This window comes from Leucopleurus acutus (genome assembly GCF_964270905.1).
Source record: "Leucopleurus acutus genome assembly, chromosome: 4".
Lineage (NCBI taxonomy): Eukaryota > Metazoa > Chordata > Mammalia > Artiodactyla > Delphinidae > Leucopleurus > Leucopleurus acutus.
The window spans coordinates 113,885,514-113,896,207 of NC_139146.1; the positions used below are offsets into that span (position 1 = coordinate 113,885,514).

Consider the following 10,694-nt stretch of genomic DNA (forward strand, 5'->3'; position numbering starts at 1 on the left):
GGAAAAAGTATAAAGAGGGGCTGTGATAAGTCACTTGGTCTGTTTCATCAGTTTTTTAGCCGAGTACTGTTAATAAAAGTTCTAACTCAGAACACCCAGATGATGAAGGGATATGAGAAGCTAATGACACATGAGTAGAAAGGCATGTGATTCCAGACTGGCCTGGTGTCTGATTCTTAACTGAACATTGAAATTTTTGGAGCTTTTTGTTCTGGAAACAAATTAAGAAAATTTCAGTGTGACTTGTGAGTGTTCTCACTCTTCAAGCTTGTGCTATATGCCACTACTGCCAAATTGTAGCTGTTGTTTGCTTGACTAGAACTTGGAGCAAAAAAAGAAGGATAGGGCTTCCCTGGTGGCGCAGTGGTTGAGAGTCCGCCTGCCGATGCAGGGGACGCGGGTTCGTGCCCCGGTCCGGGAAGAACCCACATGCCGCGGAGCAGCTAGGCCTGTGAACCATGACCGCTGAGCCTGCGCGTCCGGAGCCTGTGCTCCGCAACGGCAGAGGCCGCAACAGTGAGAGGCCCGTGTACCGCAAAAAAAAAAAAAAAAAAAGAATGGTACTCTGAATTATTTAGGTTCTAATCCAAACCGACCTAAAGGCTAGTCACAGGTATTTTCGACTAGGTCCAGGGTTGCAGATGAATGTTAAGACCCTTACTAGTCAAAGTGTGGTTCCTAGCCCAGCAACATCAGCGTTGTCCAGGAACTAGTTAGAAATGTAGACCCTCAGGCCCCAGCCCCGACCTACTGAAACAAAATCTGCATTTTAACATGATCCCCCAGATGACTCATCTGCATGTGAAAACTGGAGAAAACTTCCTTTGAGCTATTTCAGAGTCCTTATCCTTTCCAAATTTTCCCAGCTTTGGACTAACTTCCAGCACCACTCCCCACTTTTCCCACACATCCACATACCCCATTACTTTCAGACAATCACCTCTTGTTTGTCCCTTGTTCTTATCTCTAAAGGGAAAAATCACACAGATTCTAACTAGGTAACTCACAGACTTCATTCACAAGTTTCTCTCTATTAGCCAAAGAAAACTTTGCATCTTGATAATTAATATTTCTGAACAATTTGCTGACAGACCTGAGCCCACCCAGGTAGTTTCTTTAAAGCAGCAAGTAAAGGAGGGGGTGTGGGTCATTTTCTACAGCTAGTCCAATGGTATTCACCATTAACTATCCTGTATCCTTGCTTCAGAGCCCTGCTGTGGCCTCTCTAGGTTTGTACTTAAGGAAAAAGTGGTCAGTCCATTAAAATAATAATAATTTGCCCCATGTAAAAAGAACAATGCTATTACATAAAGCAGTATCATAGGCTCCCACAATTTCAGTGCTGCAGAAGCTATTGCTGCTGCTAAATCATCATGATCACCCTGGAATCACTGGGAACATGCTAATTTATGCCCAAAGCAATATTAGTATTATTGTTTACTTCCATTACCTAAGTAGGCACAGTCCAAATTAGGTAGGCTGCTATAACTCTGTCTTCTCCTGGTATGAGACTGGGAAAAAGGATATAACAGTAACACAGAAAAGCAGCCAACAGTTTTAGCAAGTAACACTGCAAAAGTCAGGTATCATTTCTTATTTTCCAATTACTCCAGTTCCTATCATCAAGTTTAGTAGAGACAGTAATGTGCCTGGTGCTAGAGAGAAATCATTCAGGTAAGCTGAGGCTACTCCTTCTGTTTCTCCATCTGCTAAGCTGTTAACACGAAGACATATTGACAAGGGCTCAAGGAAAACATGGAATATTTCATCAGTAAGATTATGCTGCCCTAGAGACAGATGTTAGAAAGCTGTTATATTTAAAAATAAAGAGATAAACAGATGCTTGAGGGGAAGGAATAAAATACTTTTAGAATTGGGAAAGAAAATTAAAAAGGAAAGATGGAAAGATAGATGAGAGGTTTGTATTGGCATAGGAAATGGCAAATCCTTATTGTGTAGGAAAAAAACTTCTATGTCTGCCTCAGGCAATCATTTACTATTAGGTAGGCATTCTTAGAGTGCATTCTTAGAGAAGATTTGTAAGAAGAGCTTAGCAGGGCTGATTATGATTACAGAGAACAGATTTATCTGTTGTCATAAGATGGTTAATGTCAGGGCTTTGACTTAAAACCATATACACTAGTTTTCATAAAAATTTAAACATGAGAAATGTTATATACTATGGTAATTCACATTCAGTGAATATAAAAACATTAATAATAACTCTGGATTTATCTGGTGACTTTCACTGCACTTTGTCAAAAGGGGTCAAAACACTTTGTCTTCACTTATTTTTACTGGGGAAAATAGTAAATAGGATTATAATAGAGGGTTATCTAAATATTTACCAATGACATATAGTTGTCATGTATTAAGTCAACACTTAACATTTTAAAACAGTAGGTTCTCTTTTTTTTTGCTATGGTTTTCACACTTTTATAAATAAAATGCAAAAAGTAGCAATAGGAAAGTGAAAGGAACTTTGGCTTTGAATTCAAATAACTTGGGTTCAGATCCTAGATATTTACTTTGCCTCTTTGAGCTTCAGGTTCCCCATCTATAAAACAGGGATAATAATACCTACCTCCGAGGGTTGCTGAGAGGATTAAATATATTGTTAATAAAGGCCCTAGCATTGTGCCTGAACATTATAGGTCCTCAATAAATGGCAAGTTATGTCACTAACAAAAATCAAATTGATACAAACAAGCAGATTCGATATTCCAATTTAATTACTGGTTGTCCTTTTCTTGAAATCTCCAAGTTCTGATTGCACAGTAGAAGCCCTTACTCACCACTTCCTCCCGCTGGGAAGGAGAATGAGAATACCTCCTCAAGAAACGGGAGGACACGACAGAGGACAGGTTCCCAGAGAAAGGAAGAGGAAACAGAAAACTTCTACCAGAAAAGATGAAGAAGGAAGATGAAGGGGGCATGAGGTCTGACTTGATGGTACTGACTACCCCCTCAAGAATGAAAACCCAGATAAATAGTGGCAAAAACTGAAAGCAGAGGAGCGTAGGAGTCTGCCCTGCTTCCTGTTCTGCATTCTTGGAAGAGACAACCTTGCAAGACAAACTACTACAAACAGAATAAAATGGCAGCATGGTGTGAGTAGGCCAAGGAAGGTTCTGTGATGGAAGGCCTCAAACTTCCTTGGCTTTTGTGCAGCAGGCTCTTGTGCCCACGTATTCCTTCATTCCCAGCAGGGCATGTGGAAGGTTGAGAGTTGACAGTGAGAAGCCATTGGGGTCTCCTTGAGACGACCCCAGAGCAGATGCTGCAGAGCTCACAGGCTAAGCCAGGGCTCAGAGGGCAGACGTGGCCGAGACATGAAGACCTGCAATGCTGTTGAGAAGTGAAAAGAGAGCAAGTGAGCAAAGGAGGGCTACAGGCTCTGACAGAATAAAATACTGGTTTAACCAATGACAGAGTTTGGCAGCAGATCAGCAAGGCATTAATAGCCACTTTAGACTAGATATATCTCCATGGAAGCCAGTGAGAGTTGAGTGGACAACACAAAGATCCACATGTGGATCTGGGGCTCTCTCCTCTCCCTGCCATGAGGACACATGAACTTTTTCTAACAACACCTAAAAGCCGTTTCTGCCAGGAGAAAGGGGAGGAGGGAGAACAATGAAAGGCTGAGATCTACCCCAAAGATCCTATTTTAAACCTAAAGACACCATGATACTTTTGCTTGTCATCTTCAAATTCTATCCCATCCTGCTCCACTCAAAAAGAAATTTATCTCAATTCTAATGAAATGAAAGGCCTTTTTAGCTCTTGATAAGCTAGATGCAATGTGTCTAATTCTGTAAGTTATATTTTCTTTCTGTGAGACCTGGAGATGAAACCAAAATACCCACTGTCTCTTTATTCATAACTTAAAAGTGTCCTTATTACATTAGGTAATAGGAAGTAGTACCGTATGTACATTTTCTCTCCTTTCCATTTTTAAATTCTGCATTGGTAATTTGGGAGGGTCCTTCTTTCCTTCCTTCCTTCTTTCAATGAGTATGTACTGAGTACCTACCATGAATGAATAATGTGCCAGGAGTTAAGGAAACAAAGATAAATGGGACATGGACCCTATCCTTAATAAGGAAGAAAGTTTTGTGTGATATGTAAATGGAATATATAAATTAAAGAAAAGCTAGTGCAGTATTGCTTCCCATTGCTGAGCAACTGCAAACATAACAAAACAAAACAAAACAACAGAACCTTACAACTGCAAACATGCATTCTTTACCCATCTATCAGATGCACACAGAAGTAATAAAAGTTGACTGTTATGCACAGAGCAGTTAAAAAACATTTTTGTACAAAATCTTAATTACAGAGAAGTCAGTTCTCCGAATAACAACAGTAAATCAAGTTGCAGGACATTCAGAAGCATATAATACAAAATCTTGTTTTTTTAAAAAAGTGTACTTGCTGTAATGGAAGAGTAATAAGATGTGGGAGAATAAGCCATAAAGTCTATCATCACCTTTTTCAATTTGTTTCAGATGCTGTTAAGAGAGGACTGCAAAAGAAGTTATATGAAAACCAAACATTCTATAGTTCTTTTAGTTTTCTCAGTAAATATTCCTTGATATGTTTAAGACATTAAGATAAAATATGAATATTACGGTCCTTATTAGCTTATGAAGTACAAATTTTTACATTACTAGGACTCCTTAAAGGAGGGCAACAGCAGCCTGAGAAATATGTTGTTATCATTACTTTCTGAAAACAAAACAGAATTTTATGACAACTTTAAAAAAATATTCCTGTGATGTTCTGAGGATGTCAGTCTAAAGAAATAGCATTGCAGAATGTTTCAGGAAGGCTCTTTGAACCACTGCCATTCCCAGAAGAATGGTTATTATCTTCTCTTTCTTACTTCTTCCACCATAAAGCTCCTTGGCATGGAAAGAGTACAAAATTTAGGAAAAGCCTCTGCTTTTATCAGTTACCTCTGACAAAGCTGGTATTTCAGTCATCCTAAATGTACATCATACACTGACTGAAAAGTGACATTACTGGAGATTATAAATTAATTCAACACATGATACTATCTGATTAGTATTTCAAAACAATATTTTATCTCTTCCCAACCCCCTCCCCTCTATATCTTCATACAGTGCAGCTACATTTGAAATCTATGGTTTCTGGCATATCTGGGGTAAGGTTATACTAGGAATTTACCAGACCTGTCAGTCTCTAACTTTCTTCCATATTTCATTATATCATTCCAGCTATAATTAGTTGTCTGGTAAAATTAAGAACAGTCTATTTCAGTGAACGCTCATGTGAACATTTAACAACTTTTTGTTAGGATGACAGCTTAGCGACAGAAAGAATAAACCAAAAAAGGAGAGTCACTGAAGTAACCTTGGTTAACTCAATATTGCCAGCTCAATGGAAAATTCTAAGATTTTGCATTTTTTCCCCTTTTTTGTTGTTAATCACCCACATATGTCTTGTCAGGAGCATCACTTTGATGGCATTCCTGCCTCAACTAGCATGTTTTGAACTGACCTGTCTTCATTGCTATGGCTCCCTAGGAACTCTGGTGTTGACGAGCGTTGATTCAGCTGAATGCTTTGACTTTCAGCTTGTCAGTGAAAGCTATTTTAATCATTAAGATGCATCTCCCTTCCAAGATTGCAAACTGTTGCTGCTCACATACAACATTCTATCATTTGATTAGTGTGGAGAAGAAAAGAGCCTAAATAGTTGCTACAGATTATATTAAGAGCTAAAATTTACAGAATAAATAAGTGTGTGTGAGGTATTGTGCTAAGCAATTTACAGGCACTGTCCATTTAATGCTCACTCTGGTGGAGTCTCACCATCTGAGTTTGCACCCCTGTTCTCCATTCACTATCTGAATGACATGCAGTTCTCATCTGTAAGATGGAGTAATAGTACCTACTTCAGAGGGAAATTAGGAGGACTAAGTGAGACAATTCATACACAGTACCTAGAATAGTTCCTATGACATAGTGTTCTCATAGTGTTATTAGTGATTTTTATTAGCATTTTGTAGATGAAGACCTCCAGTTTCCTTCACCAGCTGCCCTACTCACCATCACTTCTAAATCTTCTAACTTTAACTGTCTCTGGTGCCCAGACCCAAAAGAAGATAAGGGAAAATGAAAAGTTATTTCTTTCAGGACTTTCTTCTGTAGGTATTTTAACTCCAGTTCCACATGAGGAATGCCACAGTTGTGGCAAGATAATACTTTTGTAGTATTAACCTTTTTTTTTTTTTAACCCCCATTCTTTCTTTCTTCAGAGTAGCCTTTTCCCATTCAGGCAGCTAGGTGTATGTCCTAGTAATACCCTATTGAATGGGATGGAGGTGAGGGATGGTAACTGAAGCCTTAGACAACCTGGGGGATTTCCAAGTAAAGGGGTCATTTCTTCCAGGCTTTAACAAGAGGTATACAGGCGGCAAGGTGGCAGGATCCCAGTTTCCCATGCCGAGGTCTGTGCAAGAGCAGAAGACATATGTGTCATGTGACTAAGCAGACAGCCTTAGACAGCTGCACAGAGTTCCCTGTGCCATGTTATGGAGAGCGGGCAGCAGAGTAATCCCAAGCTCCTAGCTGGACATGCAAGGAGAATTTCGCATAGTCCAGAGCACCACTAGGATGGTTCCCATTGTTGCAGAAACTAAGCTGTGTGGTTACCAGAACTCCTTCCTCTTCCTCCTGGGCATACAGCTAAACTACATTACCTAGCCTCCCCTGCAGTTAGTAGGGAAATAGGACTGACTTTCAAAACTTATGTGAACCTCTGTGTGTATTTTCTTCCCTTATCTGCAAGCTGGATGTATATGAACCAGTAGAGGACATATGATTCTAGAAAACAGCATTGAATCAGGGGTTAACCTGGGATCCATTAATCAAATTGAGGAGAACCATGAACTTGGATTTGGAACAAAAATAACTCTGTATCTTCCCTAACCTCTAACTGAAACTTAGCATTTCCTTCAATTATGAATGCAGACCCCAATGAATAGTAATATTTACCATACTTGTGACTTTATCACCAATACAAATCACAGGTATTTTCATATTATATTACAGCTGTTGGAGGTATCTCAAAATACCATTTACATTCAATTTGCTTTTAAGTAACAGTATTAGACCCACTGCTAGATTTTTTTATTACATATGCTAATAAAAAGGCACATATACAACGTAAGTTTATTATAAAATAATTTGGTAACAGTATTTCAATAAAATTGGTTTCCTTTGTGATCTCACAGATTTTCATGCCATTAAAAGACGATTTTCTGAGGAGTCCTTAGGCTTCACCAGATTGCCAAAGAGGGCTAAGGAACAGATGGTGTCCTAAATGATTTCATGGAGGAGGGCCCTTCTTTTCCTCTCTCCTTCACATCCCCACCACACTGCTGACTCATATTGGACTGTGATGTGAGAAATTAGCTGCTATTGTATTAAGTTATTGCGGTTTGGAGGTTAGTTTTTAGGACAACTAGCCTAGACACACTAATACCCTTGCTACCAAAATGGCCCAAACGTGGCAGAGAGCACCCGAGACCTGAAGAGGCCTCTGATTGGAAAGGACCCAGAAGGGACTCGTGAGGACCAAAGATTAGATGGAGCCAGTGAAGATGCCTCAGAGGGTACCAACATGGAAGGGCAGTTTTGCTAAGTACAAGGAACAACTCCTTCATCTTAGAAATAAAGTTCAATAACAGTAATATAACTGCCACACAATAATTTTCTTACTATTATTTATTCTTTTCTTTTCCCCTACTAGGGAGACAGTTACTTTTGTTTCTCGTATCAGATATTAAGTGCTTTTGAATTCATCAAATTATATATATAATATATAAAACTATATTTATACAGTGTTAAAGCAATCTCCAATTATCTTCATTTTCTTAAAATCTTACTCAGGTAGAGTGTCACAACTGAAGAGAAGCCAATAACCACGAAGATAAGATGCTGTATAATGTAAACATCAGCCTGTCCTAATCACTGGTGTATACCAAGCGCCAAGCCTCATGCCAGGCATATACACATTTTTATGAATGAGTAAATTAATCAAACAGCATTTATTTTAATTATACGCAGTGTGTGTCACTCATGACTGGACTTTGTTATGAGAAAGTCACTGCCTTTTTCATATGTAAGCGTAAGGTGAGTAGGTTTGGAACTTAAAGCTTCTACACTGAGCCTAAGGGAAATTAAATAGTCTTTTAAAACTACTTTTCAGTGTCTGCTTAGTATTAGTATTAGGGTGTAGTCGGAAGAACCATAATTGTTTTTGTTCTTTGACTTTTCATGTTGATTTTCATACATTCAAGAGTCAAGAACAGCATAATGAACCCCCCAAGTACCCATTACCCAACTTCAACAATTATACATGTTGTCATTCTTATTTTATCTATTCCCCCTGCCCCGACCTTTTTTTGCTGGAGTTTTTTTTTTTTTTTTTGCGGTACGCGGGCCTCTCACTGTTGTGGCCTCTCCCGTTGCGGAGCACAGGCTCCGGACGCGCAGGCTCAGCGGCCATGGCTCACGGGCCCAGCCGCTCTGCGGCATGTGGGATCTTTCCGGACCGGGGAACGAACCCGTGTCCCCTGCATCGGCAGGCGGACTCTCAACCACTGCGCCACCAGGCAAGCCCTAGAGTATTTTTTTTTTTTGGCTGGATTATTTTAAATTCTAGGCTTCATATTCTTTCAACTCTAATTATTTCAATATATATCGCTAACAGATAAGAACTTTTTTTAACATAATACTACAATACCATTTAGCTTACTTAACAAAATTATTAACAATTCCTTAATAGCATATACAGTCCATGTTCAAATTTTGCCTGGTCATCTCAAAATGTCTTATATTTGGTTTGTTTAAGTCAAACAGTCTCCACAATGGTTGTGTTTGGTCAACATATCTCTAAAGTTTAATAGATAAATTCCTCCTCCCTCTTTAAAAAATGACATTTATTTGTTGAAGATACCAGGTCATTTGTTCTGTAGAAATTCTCTCATTCTGGATATGGCTGACTGTAGCTTAACATGTCCCTCTATTATTATTATCATTATTATTATTTTAATAAAAATGGTAGTTAGATCTAGGGCCTTGTTTGAATTCAAGATAAATTTTATACATACACACAAAATTTTCTTTTGGCAAGAATATTTCATAGGTCTCACTGTGCACTTCCTACTGCATTTGGAGGCACATAATATTTGTCTCCTTTATAGTGATGTTACACTTGACCAGTGACTTCAGGAGTTGCCAGTCTGATCCATCGTTGCAAACTGCTCCAGCTTTCACCTAATGGTATTAGTCATTGACGACAATTGGCTAGATCTATTATTTCAAGAGTTGCAAAATGGCAATTTTATAATTCTGTCGTTCTTTCTGTCTTTATTAGCTGTCATTCTATAAAGAAGAAATTTCTTTCATTGCCTATGTGGATACCCTGAAATACAATTCATACTGAAAAGGCAGGATAAATGCTTGTTTCTTTTACTGAATTTAATCTACTTTCAGCATGGAGTCCTATTAACTGCCAATAGTGAGCAATGAGTTTCCCCCAGCCCACTCTACACCCCTCCCCAAGGTCAACATGTGGCTTTCACAGTGAAACCCATCAGGGCTAGAATGGGATGGGATTGGGCTGACCCTGGTATGGTCCAGGAATTTTGGGGAGATAGGCAGTGGTCAGGGAAGAGAGAATACGTACCTTAAGCAGGCTCTAGGAGGTGGAGTGTGAGTCTTCTGAGCTGTCCTGGGCACGGGGGCTTTCCATGGACTCGCTGGATTCCTTGCTGTCACTGCCACTATCATCAGCGTCCAGGTTCTATTGACAGGCCTCTTTGGAACCAGGAAGTGTGCTGCCCTGGACCTCCTGGTTCTCCCTGGAGCCCAGCACAACATACCTGCCCTTCTCCTTCAGCTCCAGCTACCTCCTCAGCTCATCTGCCATCTGTGACAGACCCGGCTTCATAGCATAAGCATCTTCTCCATCTGCAGAGTATTTGGGTTCCACCTCACTAACGTGAAGGTTGAGGGCGTTAGAATAGAGATGCAAGGCTGCCCAGTTACTCTTCCTGACATGCAGGGACACATACTTGTCATTAAAGTTCTCCAGCATGGCCCGGGAGGCCTGGTCCATCAGCTTCTGGATCCTCCTCCATTTTGGCCAGACGTAGCCCACAGTCTTCCGTCCTCATCCTCAGCGATGTAAGAGAGATGGGGTCAGGAAAGGCCATGGTAGAAATAGTATTTCATCTGGTAGTTCTCCGGAGGGCAAAGGAGGTTGCAGGGCTGCAGTTTCACCAGGTCGTCTGGCCGAGCACTGCAGATGTTCATAATGGTGGCAGGTAGCGAGCCGGCTCTGAGTGCGGAGACTGGGAGAGAGGGTACCGCCAAGCACAAGGGACACTGTTTGCCTCGGGGGCTTGAGTCCAGGGGAGGCGAAGCTGCGAGGCCGGATGGCGTGGAAGCTGGATGGCGGGAAGGCAAGATAACCAGCAGACAGAAGGGGCGGTGCTAAGATATGGCTTCCGGAAGTGTCCACCTAGTCCCAGCCAATGAGGTTTTCACTTGATTGTGAGTGTGCGCGCGCATGGCTGAGGGGGCGGGACAGTGGACTTCATTATGCTCTCAATGGTTTTAATACAACGTTTGATCCATTGTTGTCATTATTCTTTT

At 40.4% G+C, this 10,694-nt stretch overlaps 1 protein-coding gene across 1 annotated transcript; it reads right to left on the reverse strand.

The window, feature by feature from the left end:
* Positions 1 to 9,735: 9,735 nt before the first annotated feature.
* NAA11 (N-alpha-acetyltransferase 11, NatA catalytic subunit) lies at positions 9,736 to 10,352 on the reverse strand (the record flags this gene model as incomplete). The annotated part of the gene is given in 5 exon segments (XM_082838019.1): positions 9,736 to 9,840; positions 9,844 to 9,942; positions 9,946 to 10,199; positions 10,202 to 10,238; positions 10,242 to 10,352. Coding segments are annotated over 5 exon segments (606 nt in total).
* Positions 10,353 to 10,694: the final 342 nt, after the last annotated feature.